Below are 16,434 nucleotides of genomic sequence, written 5' to 3' on the forward strand. Positions count from 1 at the left end.
CTACAAACTGCTAAGAAGCAGCAGTAAAATGCTGTGAATACAAGTGAATCATCCCACACAGCCAAAAGCTTTTCCACTAACGTCGTACTTCGACCCTATTCTTGAAATGCGTAACTTCCGGTACAGCTGACCGTCTGCTTCAGTCGAGGATGCGGTGACTGTATAGTGCATTAGCACTGTTTTTGTCCTGCGAATAGATCTTTTTTGGTGTTCAACTATGGCACTTCAAGAAATATCATCTCGTTTCGTTCGAAAATTGTCATGCAATGCGCTTATCAAAATGGAGACCGTTCGTTACTTATCTTTAACATTCCCCGTGAGGGCCTCTGAAGTTGCTGAAAACACTGGAAAAGAGTAATGTTTTTTCGTCCTTATTCTACCCTTTGTCGACGTATATTTTGCGTTTAAATATTTAATGAAATGTCGTCGTATGAAATTTAATTCGCGTTGTTTGGCTTTTAGCATTACTCCAGTTAAACTGGCATATACATCTCATGAATCCACGAAAGGATTGGGGGAGGCCAAGGCTTTGCCGATTATAATCATGCATGGGTTACTAGGTTCGAGAAATAATTGGACTAGCCTATCCAAAGCTTTGCATAATTTAACACTGAGGAAGGTGAGAACTCATTGCATGATCCGATGAATTGATTATAAAGGTACCTACCTAAATGCGGATATGCTTTAGTCTATAAAATCTTGAGGATATTATTCTCAAGCGAAAAGTGCGATTTCTCTGTTACCTAGTTATTTGTTCTTGGTGGAAGTAGATCATCACTGTGGATGCAAGGAACCACGGGGACAGCCCTCACAGCTCAGGCATGAGTTATCACCACTTAGCCGAGGATGTTCGATCTCTAATGGAAAATCTAAATATTCCGAAAGCGACCTTAATTGGCCACAGTATGGGAGGAAGGGCGATGATGCTTGCTGCGCTAAAATATGTAAGAAAAAATATCCTTTCCCTTCAAACGAGTATATAAGCTTGTCCCTCATTGATGTCCATAACACTATGTACATCTTTAATAAAAAAACACTCGTATTAACCCATTATATGCATATAGATTCTGCTTGGACATATACGCATAGTTGTGGACTGATGATGATAAATAAATCTGATACATTTTCAACATTAACCATTGGTATGGGTTTACTGTATCATAATTTTCATGAAAGCTTTCTTTTCCCTTCCTAGCCATCTCTCGTTGAAAAACTTATTATTGTTGACATATCCCCTGTTGGAAACAGCCCTAGTTTAAATGTGATGAAAGGTTATTTTGAAGCAATGAAAAATGTCAAGATTGAAAAGAAAATTCCTCTTTCCGCTGCACGAAAGGCAGTAGATGAACAACTCAAACCAATCATTCAAGTAAGTAAAATTGTGAAGAATTTTTTGAGTATATATACTGGCTCATCTGTAATCTATATGAGCACTTTCCTTATAATTCAATAGTATTAAATAGCATATATTATTGATTTAACTCTTAGAACTATCAATATTTACTCCGCTAATGTCCACACTCTAGGATTCTTCGCATTGAAAAAAATATTTTTTCTACTCATGTTTCTACTCATTCCTCACTGCAAATCGGTCTTTAAAATGTTTCTTTATCGGTAGTTAGTAATTGGTTTTATGATCAGAAATAAGGGTTGAGAACCATAAACTGTTATTTTATGTTGTTCCACATTAATCAAACAAAGTCTTGCAGATAATTCGTTTTGGAAGGATCCATGTGGATGTTTTTACATCTTGACACGGATACCACTGAACTCAGTGGCGTAGCTAGGAATTTGCTTTGGGAGGGGGTGGGGGGGCTGGAGGGACAATCTCCCCCTCAAGGCATGTCCTTTAACAAAAATTTTTCAAAAACGACATGCCTGGAAGTACATTTTACATCATTTTGGCACTTAAAATTTGGGTTTCACTCGTAATTCTGTAGAAAACTTCATGACAGGGAAAAAATAAGCATACTGTAAAATTCTCTAAGGCTTTGGGTGGGGAGAGGGAGCCTCCTCATCCCCCCCCTTATTATAGTTACGCCACTGACTGAACTAATATCCCCTGCTATTATGTCACCCACCATTCAATGTAATTTTTAATTGGCATACGTTATCTGGAAAACCAGTGTAGCAAAATCAACAGTTCCGTATGGCTTCTAAGGCTTTAGGGGCACTTAAAGTTGCTTTTCCCTCTAATCTTTTCTTGATTAGCCAAAGGTCTTACTCAGTGGTGTCATGGTGCTGGAACGCTGTTGCGGCACTGTTTAACAAAAGACATACATAATAGTTTGTTAACACTTTTATCAATTTAGCTGCCTCAAAATTTCTAATATATACATTTGTAACCAAGACAAAATATTTTCTAATAAAATGTGAATAATAACTTGAAATAAAAAAACAGAGTACATAATACTTCACTTCTTAAGGCCTGTTTACGTGGCACATTAACACGTACGAGTTCATGTCTGTTTGCATTAATGATTTTTGTGAACCGGAACAGAACGTGCACGAATGTATGAACCAAATTAGAACAGGTTTACACGTTTAGATCGTTAAAGTTATCAATTCTCTAAATTTACTTCCATATTGGTTTAAATGGTCTTCTCCACGTACTCCAATAAATTTTGGAATTGACTCTTTCCCAATTCTAGCTTTTAGATCACCAGCTATTATTAAGTAGTCTCTATTATTTAACTTCCCTATTTCTTTTTGCTATTTCTCTAAGAAAATCTCCGTTTCTTCCTTTTTCCCATCTTCAGGTGCATTCTAACTCGTGATTGCCTAAGCCTTGTACGTTCCATATGGATATGTTTAATATATCTGTTATACCAGTATTCATGCCCTTACTTTTGCCTAGTTATCGTCTATTGGATCCTAACCTATTCTGAGGCTCTCTGTGAAGCTTATGAGTTAAAGAAGGTTTTACATGGGCAGGTTACCAGCCTGTCACACAACCCCTAACCTGGAGGACCAGTGGGCTACTCTTAGTCTGTCCCCTACCCTTCGACCTGTCTGGCTTTGGTGGTCCTACCAGGAGCATATGCTCCCGCCAGCATAGCTCTCCGAGTCATTGGAGCACTCAAACCTCTCCACCACGCTAAGGTGGTAGCTCATGGAGAGGTATATATAGTGTATAAAGTATGTATAATAAATAAAGTAAAAAAAGGCTCAAGAGGGGGGTTTTCACCCAGAAAACATACCCCTATGGCTAAGCAACTGGCGATACCCCCCTCCTCCCTGCTGGATATCTACATCTACATAATACCCCACAAGCCGCCTAAAAGGCGTGTGGCAGGGAGTGTTAGGACACCAGCCGTTTGCACATATAAATGAAGTGCCCTAACGAAGTTAGGACTAGCATTTATTAAAGGCCTTTATGGTTCGGGGGAAAACGAATTCCCATACCTATCCGTTCGGCGAAACATCTCTCTTAATTTGTCGCTTCTATCGGACCTGGAAATATGGTGGGGCTCTAATATTTTGTTCTCCTTGTCGCTCTTAAAGATATCCATTCTTAATTGTTCAAGCAATCTAAGCCTAGCACGCAGCCTCTGGCCTTGATATGGCCTTGGTGTGGTGGATGGTGAGTTTAGGGCTGCTCTATTGGCCAGAAGGCCCTTGCAGATGTCCAATGGTTAGGCAATCTGGCTCCCTATTCTCATTGTGGTAACATCATTTGCCAATGGCTTAGTATAAGGCGAACTTAAGCATTGAGCCGTGGGCAGAAAGGGCCATCTACTTCATCATATGAGGCTTTTGGGAAGAAACCTGACTGCCTACATTTTTTAAATTTTTAGCATCTTAAGCTTGCCAAAGTTGCATGCTGGGTTGTCATTAGTGTCAGGGTGTGACCCAGGGTGGGTGTGAAGGGGTGAGAAATCAAGAGAGGTTGATTTAGGACTTAGGAAAATGATAACCTATGTTTAGCTGATGAGACCATTAGTTGCTTTTTTTCGTACTTAAAAATCGCTTGCCCCGTTCCACCCTGGGTTTCCCTATTTGTAATTTTTATTTTATTTGGAATCTAGCGACTCATAATGTACCAAAAATTCTAAAGTGATGATGTTTATCGTGTTTGGTTGCTAAGCAGTTGTTAGCAAATGATGTAGAGATTTTGTATTGGATAAAAGGCATAAAATGAGAGCAGTCTGAAAAACGAAATGGAAGAAATGATCAGTTACGGAAAAACTTTCAGAAATAAGATCATGGCATCAAAAATGGTATTATTTCTGTGACTATTCCCTGCCGTACCAGATACTAATGCACTTTCAATTGTTAATCCTTACTTGTCATACCCAAAGCGAAATGCCTTGATCTATGCAATAGAGCGTTAATAGGGAAGTGCACTAGTGTTTCAAATGCACCAAACTTATTTCTTAAATTAGAGTTCAGAATAACATAATGTCGTAAAACCACAGTTTAAATCCTAATAGTGAATACTTTATTCGAGATGACCGTCTGAAATATGGAAAAATTCAAAGGCCGCGAAAACGGGTGTCCATGTTGAATATTGGCCGTGACGTCACAAGGCAGTAGCAGAAGGCAGCTTCTACACCGTTTAGTTCTACCACTATTATTGAATAGAAAAATTACAGAATTTGAGGGTATCCGTTTTTTGCTGTCATAAAATATCTTCAGAATATATATGTGGCTGCTTCTCTTTTGAGTAAACGACTTCATCATTGCGTAATATATTAATATTCATTTACGTGTCAACTTCAAGTTTGGAAAGAGTAGTACGAATAGCACATTGAATCTTTAATAAATGCATGATGGCATTTATTTTTCGCTGGGTATATTTTGGCACAATGCCGTTTATCATGCCAAAACTTTTTTTGTAAGAACCGAGTCAAACTAATAAACCTATTTCAGACGTTTGCTGGAAGACTTATTCGTTGCGTATATATTCACGCCGGCCGGAACGTTCGCCCTTCGCAACTAGAATCATGGGATGTTAGCCTTATTTCCGTGCTGGCTGGTTGTTGCAATGGTTCGCTGTCCAGGATGGGTTCAAGAAAAGATAATCTTGGTTGGGAGAAGGAAAATTCCAACGATTTATAAATGGTATACCAAACTTTGATGTATTTATGGTTACTGAATTTTTGAATAAGGAGGACAGGTTCAACGCTCCATAGAAATGCGAGACGTTAAGGCTAACAAGGGGAGACCGCGTACCTTGCTGCATCTTTTTCAATTAGGGCGTTAGTTAGGCTGTAATTAACTAATTTTCATGCGTTACTTTTTACAAGTTATGTACATAAATTCAAAATATCCATGTCGGTTGGGGTAGTGGTAGCGTGCACGATTCAAAGGAAAGATCTCACCCGAAGTACCGTGGTTCAAGACTACGTCATGGCATTATTTTTTGTTGTCTTCATTGTGATCATACGGCATCAAGTTTATCATTAATTATAATTGCAGCAATCATTGACATGAGACAATTTTTTTATCATCATTATGGCGTTTAGGTATTTTAGCAGTGTCATTACAAGCGCAGAGATACGATGACTACAAGGGTTGGTGTGCGCTAAAATGTTAATTTTTTCTTTGCTTATACTGACCAACTTCCACATTAAAAATGAAAACCACTCTTGCAAGAGCACATACCATTAAAGGCTCGCGGCAAGCAACAATATGCGTACAGGCATAATTAATAAGAACACAAAGCGAATATAAAATGTCATATATCTCGAACACTTGTAATTCACATTACTCCAAAGGGAGTTTACTTACTCAGTACATACCTCAGTACCTTGTACTCAGTACCTTGTACTCAGTACCTACCAGTTTACCTCAGTAGCAGTGCTAAAAGAACCATTCTGAAATATAATTTCAACTAACAAATAGGATTAAATAAAAGTTGATAACCCTGGACCGGGCGCGCTGGCGTATAAAATACGTCAATCTTTGAAAACCAAGGATTTCGACATTGTACGCACATTCTGGGCTATAATGGTCTCGTGTATTCTTACAATGTACTTTGACTGCCTATATTGCGAGTTTTCAAAGTTCGAGGTATTGTAGCTAATTTTTTAGATCTGCAAGATGAACCCGTCACCAGTGGAGTACAAATTACGCCGCGCGACCTGCCGTGTACCTTTATATCTGTATCACCTATAAATGTACTAATTTCAACCAATAAAGATTAACTTTAACAAAAATCGTTTGTTATCATATATGCACAATTCATGGGCAAAGTACGCATTTTGCCCGGTCGTGTAAAAAAACAGTCGCGCCATAATTCTTTAACCAAACTACTTTCAGTTTATAAATTACGTAGGTCTACGCGGAAGATGCTATATTTTGACTCAACACACTTTCTGATGTGACTGAGGTACCTATTAAGTAAATTATTATAATATAAATATCAATTTGATCTTACAATACCTTCAAATGATCTTCAAAACATAATATCATCGATAGGTAAGACTCAGGAGCAGCCTTGAACCATTTATTCCGTATAGCTTGTGCTTAAGGCACGGGAATGAATATCTTCTCCAGGCTTTTGTTTCGACGTCGAAATGAAATTTGGAACAAAAAATCATTTATAATTCTATTTTGAATTCATGTTTTCGGTACTAGACGACATTTTTAGGAAGCAAACTCCACCGATTCCCGGAAACTCTCGCCGCGCTAAAGAAGGCGACGGAATACAGCGATACTCCACTGGTGACTACTGCCTTGTAACGTCACATCTCAATCAAGATGGAGGCACTGTGTTTCAGCGCAACATGAAATTTTCCGACTTTCAAAACGTTTTAAAGTGCATACCCCAGATGCAGAAAATAAAAGTGACTATACTAATGTTTCTTTTTTAGGCTAAACTTTCAAATTCAGCAATAAAAAAAAATTAGTGCACTTCCCTATTGCGGAGGTGGAGAGGTAGATTGTGCTGAGAACCGAGACAAAAAAAACCAATGCTGAGTTTATAAAACTTGCTGACAAATTTTGATGTAACACGTGGTCGAAAAATTACAATTTTGTTAAATCGATTTTTGACCCCCAAATGCCCCAAAAAAGAGAAGTATAGAGACCGTCGGCAATGCTGCTAACAGGAAGAAAATTTATTCTAGGGCTTCAACAATTTTTTCTAGAGTTTCTGATGACTTTAGAGGGGGTGATTATATTACTGTTGGTCGCATCTTGTATAGTCCACTGCAAACAATTTTATGATTCAGTCAGTGGTCAGAAGTTAGTTTTATTGTATATAGATAAAGTAAAAGTATTATGAAATAGTATGAAGATAATTGGCAAATTTTATTAGATTGTATGGTCAATTTTTGTCCAACAATTATTCGTCTAGGTGCTGCTATATGAGCTTCCTCTAGTATAATTTTGTTGATCAGACAGTTGCACTGCAGAAATCAGTTAATCAGGGAACCTTAAGAAAACATAAACCTCCAGCTTGATGGGTCTTTTTTGGTTACAGATAACTTGTTTAAAACTTATGCTATATTCTTGAAATCAAATTTTCCGGCTCCATAAAATAGACTATTTTCAACATTTTCTGGTATCTCAAATTTAAAAAAAATTTCCTTTTATGTATAGTATAAGATGTAATTTTTTTTAAATATCTGAGTTACAGGCAAATGTTTGACTTCTACTCTACTTAACCTGAAAGTTTTACAATGATAGCTTAAGTTTTAGGGGGTGTGTGGATGTTATATTGTATGTTCTAAGTTTCTAAGGGACACCTTTTAAGTTGAAAGGGATTGTATGTTCACCATTGGGAGGGAGGGGGGCTAAAGTGTTGAGCTGTTCCCAAATGCCCTCTGAAATATTCCCACATGCATGGACAAAGAGACAAAGGAGGCTGAAATAAAGAAAAATAAAACTGTTCCATCTTATGCGCAGTGGGTTCCTTTCTGGGTAAATTTGTTGGCCATTCCTATGTTGCAGCTCTCATAGTGATGCTTTATGCTTGTCAGAACTAATTGCTAAATCACAGAATGCATGACTAATGTGGCCCGTAGAAAGAACTAGCCTTACTATTGAGAATGTCTGATATTCAATTCCCAGTGGTTTAGATTTGGACTACCTCTACCCTCACCAATCAAAAACAATTACTTCAGTATGTTAAGTAAGTTGTAGGGACTATGTGATTATCTGTTGTGTTTTATATTACATATATTCAATTGCTTCAAGCATTCTGTCGTGACTGGACGAAAGCTACCAATCTTAGTACTTAGGGCATAAGGTTACCAAAGGGAGAGCGAATCAATTACTCTTTGGGAGTTACTATACTCGGCTTTTATTGGTGTTTGCACTTCAGTCCTTACACTTGTTCGGTGGGGGGGGGGGGGGGATTTGAGGCTGGTGCGCACGGAGGTGGGGAAGTCAGGGATATGAAACTTACGTGGCGGCAATAGGAGAGAGAGCAGTGCTGAAGGTCGTAGTCCTGGTCGTACCCAGTTTGAGTCCCACACGAGTCATCGTTCGAGGTCTACCACAGCTCCTGCATCAAGGTTCCGAAGAGTCCCGAAGGAGGAGAATTGCTGAAGTCCCCGAATGACAAACTCCAACCAAGCACTAAGAACACCACACTCACTGTACAGAATTTCTGCCCTATAAGCACTCGTTCCTGGGGGTAAGGGTGGCAGGAAGGGGTAGGAATGCGGTCCAGAGGAGTCCGAATTCTCGGAAATGCTCCTTGGACCCACGCACCCCAGGGCAGGAAAAGTAGCGTCACACCTCCTTTCCTGCCACGCAGAGTATCCTCCGCTCACCACAATTCATTACCATTGAACCTTTTTTGAATGTTCCTATTGTCTCTTCTTTTTTATTCAGGATCAAATGCTTCGATTATTTCTTGCTTCTAACTTAGTTGAAGATGATGGCAATTTTAAATGGAGAGTCAACTTGGATGCCATATCAGAGAATTTCCTTCCCAACCTAGCTGTTTTTCCTGTCTCAACTCCACCATTCGAACCATTTAAGGGACCAACCCTTTTTGTTTGCGGAGCCAAGTCAGATTATGTGAGGTGAGCTGCTACATTCACTTCAATTTTCTGATTTGGCAAATCAAGTTCTCAAATAACATGAATAAGTTAATTCATCTGTAATTTGGTATCAGGCCTTGGCATAATTTATCAAAGGGTTAACTGTATATTTCTCTCCCTCCAAAAGGACTATCAATTATATTGTAATACTCTATTTTCTCTCTTCAGGCCTTTGGATGAACCAAAAATTAAGGAGTACTTTCCAAATGCTAAATTTGTGTACATTGATGATGCTGGTCACTGGGTCCATGCTGACAAACCTCATGAATTCATAGATGCTGCTTTTAATTTCATTCAAGATTCATGAGTAAGTTTGCATCCATATATTTTGCTGTTATGTATCCAAAGTTGAAGCCTGGAAAGTTTTTTTTTTGCGGCATATTGGATTAATGGCTCTTTAGGCGTTCGTCACTCATGCCTAGAAAATTATTTGAAGTCGATGATTGTTATACTTGAGATAAAATATGGATAATAATAAGTGGTGTAATGGTGCCGTAACAAAATAATATATGTATTTATATATTCGTAACCAAAACAAAAAAATGTAATAAAATGTCAAAATAACTATTAATAAAGAAACACACAGAGTAATATTTCACTTCTAAAACAAGTTAAGGAAAGTTTGTTCCGCCACTACTAATTTTGCCATGATGTCACTCATAATAATCTATGGCACAATCTATAAACAAGCCCTCTCATTTTAACTGTTGTTCATTTAGTATCTTTTGGTATATTTATCTGTTAATGTTTTTTGTTTTGCTGTCTAACTACCTCTTGAAAATATTTTTAATATTATTTTGAACCCTTAGATCTCAATTTTGATACTTTTCATTCTTTACAGGTGATCTGTTTAGGTGGCAATTGTTCTTAGAAGAAATTTAAGTTGATGATGTTGTGGACGTATTGATTTTTGTATAATTTATTTGTTAAAAGTGGTGAAACCTGTTCTTGCTTGAATGAATACATCATGTAGTCAAAAGTGTTCATTGAACACAGTAATAAAATTTATTTTCATAACATAGGAAGATATTATTATTTTTATATTATCACATTAATTTTTTTGAACTCATGTCTATAAAGTTACCAGCAGAGGACCATACCAATCTCAAAATAATCTCTTAAGTAAAAATTTTTTATGGGCCACTTGAGTTGTTGAATTATCAAATGCTAGGATTAATGTAATGGACAGTAGAGATTCAATTATCTGTATTAATAAATGGGAAGTCCAAACAGATTGTTGAAAGATAGACTTGTCTTTCATCCATCTTGTAATCCATTCATGATCAATTTATCAGCAATTTTTGTTTTCTGTGTCATGCTTTCTCTACATCTTTAGTGCCCATTTCATTGAAAAGCAAGCTGGTATGAGGAGAAGAAGGGTAGTAAATAATGGATGACCTAGGCTTTCTTTTATCATTATATCTCAACAATCACCTCAAATACTGTGAAAAACTAATGCAAGTAACTCTTTGATTTTTTTCCTCAAATAACCATAGTACCACAGTCTATAATGAGGTAGTATTGTGTGATCCATTACTTTGCCTTCTTTTGATAAAGTTGGCTGTCTGGAATATGCACGGGGAACCCTCTATTTCACATGAATATTTTCAGTATTCTTTGGATTGATCTCCATTATCATGATATGTCATCTCTGTTGCTGGAAAATAATGACAAATTCAACGTAATATGCCTGCAAGAGTAGAATGGTAGCTGTAAAAGTATTAGAAGTGGAAATCCACAATAATTAACATTTGGGTAGTAAGTTACGGCCTAGTGCGTAAGCATGATTATAAGGGAATGAGCATAAATACATGAAACATAATGCTTTACTCTGTACAAATATTTTTATGTTTGATTGCAGCATATATTTCTGATTTGATTAGATGTGAAAGCTCTGTATTTATATTTGAATATAGAGCACTCAGTAAGAGCAGACAGGTGGCATCCTCAAGTTAGCCAAATGAAAACAGTGGATCATCCATAGAATTTTTTTATTGTCAAAATTTATATTTCAAATCTATGAGGAAGAATTTCTGAAATCCAAGATTTGTGAGGCTTACAACTTATTACTGTGAAAGGAAACATAATTTATAGATAACGGTCAGGATCATGCAGACCCATTTTTTAGGTAACACTTGGGATTGTTTGTCGTGACTGACATCTAATTGGTGCCTGTTTTTTTAGTTGGTTATCCAATTTAAGGTTATCCAAGCAAAATGATAAGCATTCAAAATGCCATTTTGAAAATACATAAATTATTTTTAGCCATTTGATGGTGCACATATTGGGGCACACCCCTATATCTTTAGATGATGCACTGGATGTCATCAGAGTTATAAAAAAATAGAAAAAATAGGTAAATACTAAAATCTTCTTTCAGAAGACTTGAAACTCACAACTTAGCTCTTACAATTTGTTATTCTATATTATTTATGCTTCTATAAAGTTCTCCCTCAAATCATCTCTAAATGTACTTGCTTGGGTATGTACTTGCTGCATTAGGTATTACATATTCCCAGCTTTACTTATAAATGTATGGTTTGGTTAGGGCAATTAGGGAAAATAACTGCTATTATTTATTTAATGGATTTATGTATTGTATCACACAAGGCATATTTTCACAAAAATGGTGACATTAATCACAAATTATTTTACAAAAGACTTTCCTCATTATATACAAAATATGTACTTGAAAATTTAAAATTATATGGCAAGGGGCTCAAATTTTTCAAGTAACCTTTTAGTAACAAATTATATATAAACATCATAAATAAGTCGTTATGCACAAAACTTCACTTATTGCACTCTCTATTAAATATTTTAATCTTTAATCAAAGTGTGTTGACTTTGAAAAATATCTTATCAACACTATTCACATTGAACTCGTAGGAATATTGGAGAGGAACCATTAACCTTCCATTAAAAAAAGCCAATAATTCATATTTAATGGTAATGAGAATTATCTTTATAATGAAGGCACTATTCAGTTTTGATTTCTGTCATTTATGTGCAAATTGAATTCAAGCCATTTAATGGATCCTCACTTCAGCACTTTGCATTCACTGCACTTCAATGACTTCAACAAATTTAGGGCCGTACATGAAGGAGAAAAATTTTACCATAAAGAAAATTCCTGTTACTTATATAAGCTACAGTCACAGTGTAACATTGTTTAAGGGCTACTGAGAACTTGGCAAACCCTCTCCGTACTGGTGTACAAGCTCTCCAAATACCCAATACTCCCTAGCAATCACTGGAATCAAGGCAGTAGGGAGCTGTGGGGGGGGTCTGAGGGCTCAATTCCCCCTGAAATGTTTGGGATATGCAATCTTCAAATGAACAACCCTGAGAAATGTTCCCATCTCCATTGAACCTCTCCAGAATTTTTTTTCTAGCTACAGCCTTGACTGAAATGTGGTCTCCACTGTGCTCGGGATAGATTTTGTCCCCTTCCCTCTTGGCAGACTTGGTTGTGCTAAAATATGATTTCTTGAACCATTTTGAATTTCTTTAACAATGGAGATGGAGTTCATTTTGCTGGGGCATTTTTTAAGAAAACTCAAAAGTATAATTTTGAATTACACTCTCAGAAAGTGCTGATTTATTGGATCTGGAAGTACCAGTTTGTTTTCAAGTACTGTATTGTTACCTTCTTTGCCAGTATATGTTAATAATTTTCACCTTTGATACGGCCTCAAAATTTTAGAGAAGACATTACAGCTGTGAACATCATGCTAATTATTCCAACCTGTCATTCCTCTCATTTGTATAGAATTCCTCTCTAATGTTTTTAATTTTGTTTCATACTCTTTGGATACCTGTGCAATTATAATATCTCAGTTTTATCACAAAATTCTTCCTTGATAATCCTCTTTGATCCCTAATCTGTTAAGTATAAAATAAAATAATCGGTTATTTCTTACTATGAGAAACAATTTTTCTCTGATTGAAAATTCAGAATTAATTTAGTTAATTTTTGAATGTGAAAAATCTTCTAACTTTAAACATCGACTCTAGAAAGATAAAGAATAGTGTACATGTGTCAGCAAGAATAATCACATTTTTCAGCATAAGGCATTTCAATCAGCCTCTTTTTAGTTCACTAAATTAAAGAGTTAAGTAATGAGAAACAGATAAAAAAAGAAAATCATTCACCTCAAAATATTTAGGATTGTTGTTGCAACTTTCGGTTACCATATAAATAAATGGGAGGAATATTAAAGCATAATATACATAAGTATGTATCTCATAGCTAATTTAAATAGGATTTTTCCTTTTTAATGGTAGGTTTTCTTCCGGATGATTCTCTGAGGCCGGAACAACCCCATTTTTAAAGCATTTCTAAAGTTCTTGCTCAAATCTAACCATGCTAAAGCTTCCAAGAATTTTCAAATTATTACAACCTATGTTTGTGGTAAACGGCTATATCTGCATTTACACATTCCAAAAATACCATCACTTATCACTGAATTTGAATTTAAATAAAAACTTCACCACTGTAAGATCACAATTTCCACTTGTCAGCATGTGTCTTCAGTTTTTGTATTAGAGATTATATCTTCACTTTGGGGTCTGATGCACACTTAAGAATCCTGCCAGCAGGAAATAAGTTCAACTCACCAATGCTAAAAACTTGTTGAGTAAAAGGCAAGAGATCATGTGTTAACAATGGTACGTAACGTTTCCTATTAATGTGGCATTTAGCAAAGCTCTTGGAGCCATCACCATAAAAATTGATTGAAGTATGCCAGAAAACTGGATGCACTATGAATTGTTCTCCTCAGGCATTTCATTTGGCTCCTTGATGCATTCATCAATGCTCACAATATAATACTTTTTCACAAAAATATAATTATATTTACAAAACATCAGTTCAATCAAACATTGTGCCACTCAAATCAACTGTCGAGTACAGACAGTCAATGATTATCTGGTGAAGAGTCCAAACAAACGTGAATTTTGCCGCTTGTCATTGGGCTCACTGTCACTTTCTTGGCCCCGTGATGATTTCCGCCTATGTTTTTGCTGAGGCTGCTGCTGAATTTTACTGTGTCTCTGCTCCTGGGTTGTAAGCTTCTTTTTCATCTGCTCATCTAAGAGGAGATGCATGTCCATCTGTTGGTAAAAATAATGCAATAAGTATCTTTAAGGGGATTGTGTAATTAGTCTACCTTAGTCATGGCTTGCCCACCCTGTAATTCCTGGTAGATTCACCAACCTTCCATTAGCGTATGGAGTGTTGCCTATACCCCAAGGTAAAAAGTGTCATGAGAAACCGTCAAAGTAATAGGGATATATGTACTTCCATTCTTAATCTACAGGAGTTGTCCAAGAAGAAATATCACATTTGCTGTTAGTTTTAAAATCTGAAAAATGTGACATACATTCATAAGCACTTCCATTGCATGTTTTCTGACCTAATTTTCTTTTTCATTGTAGTTGCCTAACTCCTCAAAACATCGCTTGAGCTGTGATTTTAATAATCTTTTGATTAGAAATATTTCCTGCCACCTCTTTGGCCCACTGTTTTACAGCACTGTGGATCTTCTCAGCACTTGGAAACTTATTCCATCTAAGCACGACTTCATACATACACGGATCACATACTTTTACAAATTCAAATTTGGACACCACCCGTATAAACAGATTTGATGTCACAAAAAATATAGAACAGTTCATTTTCCTTCACTCGAAGATTTCATTTGCCAGGTTGTAGCTGGTCTCAAATTGTAGCAGGTAGGAACTGGGAAATTCATTTCTAAGCAATAATGCAACGAGAGTTTTCAATTGAGCGAGAGAAATGTGAATGCATACTGCTCAAAAGATATAGATTTTGAAAGCAATGCTGTCTTTTTTTAAAAATATCCTTTTGAGTTTCACAACTTTTATATTCTTAATTTGTACACATGTATCATACATAGATACCTTTCGCTACATATTTTTTCACAAAGAATGCACGGGTAAGAGGTTATCATTAGGCTCATAGGCGGATCCAGGGGGGGGGGCACGGGGGCACGTGCCCCCCCCAGACCCTTAAAAATATGCTCGATTTTTAATACGGTCCCATTGTCATTTCGTTCGTTTTGTATAACAAGGTATCCTTGTGCCCCCCCCTGAACAAAATCCTGGATGCGGCCTTGCTTGTGCCCCTCCCAGAAAGAAATCCTGGATCCGCCCCTGATTAGGCTTTCCCCATCAGCCAAGCTAATATAGGTAACAAGCAGCCTGTTTTGAGCATGCTTATATTTGCCTGAATAATCACTGACAATTTCCTATCAAATTACAAACATAATTGTAGAGTACATAATTATTAAAGAGACTTGCCTGCCACTGTTCCAGTTGCTGGCTCAGCTCAACCTTCTGTTGGATGGCTTCAATGAGTTGAGAGTTGATTTGCAGGAGATCAATTCTTGTCCTTGCCAATTCCACTTCTGCTGCATTCTTCCTTGCAAGGGCTTTGTCTCGCATCTCCCACGCTTTGGCTACGGACTCCTCCTTGGCATGAGCACTGCTGTCTGCATCCGCCCGGGCCACGTCCCTCTCCTCCTCGGTTGCCCTCAGTTTGGTCTCTGCCACACTCAGCTGAAGGAAATGAAAACAGTAATTTAGCCATACAAATTTCCATCATTGAAATGCGTTTTTTTTACGTTTTTCATTTTGCAGAACAAATGAGGGCATGCTAAATTTCCAAAACAGTCTGATCCAAAGCCGATTTTGTGAATAATTTTTAAGCACTATACATAGTGGCATAGCTGCAATTGGACAGCTGAAGCAATGCATTAGGGGTGGCCAGTTTAAAATGGGTGCCTCTGCTCCTGGTGGGTTAGCCATTTTTCAATAATTTTTCGCCACTTTAGGATACTTGGGATGATATGAAATTAAATCATGTTTTACTTGGGCAGAAATTTATTTTTATATTATTTTTTAGTTAAAAAGGGTATGGACGTAATATTACGTTTTTAACCTTCTCAGTGATGATGACATAATTTTAATGTACCTGGCTTGTCAACTGCATGCTCTCATCACCTCTCTTCTTAAGCTCATCAAGGGCATCTCGCAGCTGTCTTTGGGCCTTGTCCGACGCCTCCTTTGCCCTATGCAATTCTGTTTCCAGTCGCTCAACTTGCTCCGGGCCAGTCCCACAGTTGGGACAAACACCATTTTGTTCATTCAGCCTCAAGGTGTCCTTTAGTTCTTGAACAACACTCCTCAGAAGTCCAGCCTGCAATATATATGTAATCAGTATTTTTTAATGGGAATGTGATCACAAAAATGTATGTAAAGGGAGGTGATGATTATCACCCAGAATTCACGATTAGTCTGTTTAACAAGGTGTGACATTTTTAGAAATATGTACTAGAAAAAGTATTTGTTTACATGATGAAGTATATGAGTGACATTTTAGATATATTCTTTGTCAATTAACACTCAAACT

General features: G+C 36.9%; 2 protein-coding genes across 2 annotated transcripts in view; one reads left to right on the forward strand and one right to left on the reverse strand.

The window, feature by feature from the left end:
• The first annotated feature begins 217 nt into the window (after positions 1-217).
• Positions 218-10,020, forward strand: LOC124156424 (protein ABHD11-like). The gene is made up of 7 exons (XM_046530976.1): positions 218-354; positions 463-619; positions 771-944; positions 1,196-1,369; positions 8,788-8,981; positions 9,168-9,306; positions 9,841-10,020. The coding sequence occupies exons 1-6, from the start codon at positions 218-220 to the stop codon at positions 9,304-9,306; spliced, it is 975 nt and encodes a 324-aa protein (XP_046386932.1). The 3' UTR covers positions 9,841-10,020.
• Positions 10,021-12,000: 1,980 nt separating this feature from the next.
• LOC124156426 (bicaudal D-related protein homolog) overlaps positions 12,001-16,434 on the reverse strand; it is a 301,899-nt gene continuing 297,465 nt past the window's right edge. The window contains exons 7-9 of the mRNA XM_046530978.1: positions 15,997-16,221; positions 15,324-15,581; positions 12,001-14,114 (exon numbers count right to left, since the gene is read on the reverse strand). Of these exons, the coding sequence (XP_046386934.1) occupies positions 13,926-14,114; positions 15,324-15,581; positions 15,997-16,221 (672 nt within the window). The 3' untranslated portion in view covers positions 12,001-13,925. The remainder of the gene's footprint in view (positions 14,115-15,323; positions 15,582-15,996; positions 16,222-16,434) is intronic.

This window comes from Ischnura elegans, chromosome 3 (assembly GCF_921293095.1).
Source record: "Ischnura elegans chromosome 3, ioIscEleg1.1, whole genome shotgun sequence".
Lineage (NCBI taxonomy): Eukaryota > Metazoa > Arthropoda > Insecta > Odonata > Coenagrionidae > Ischnura > Ischnura elegans.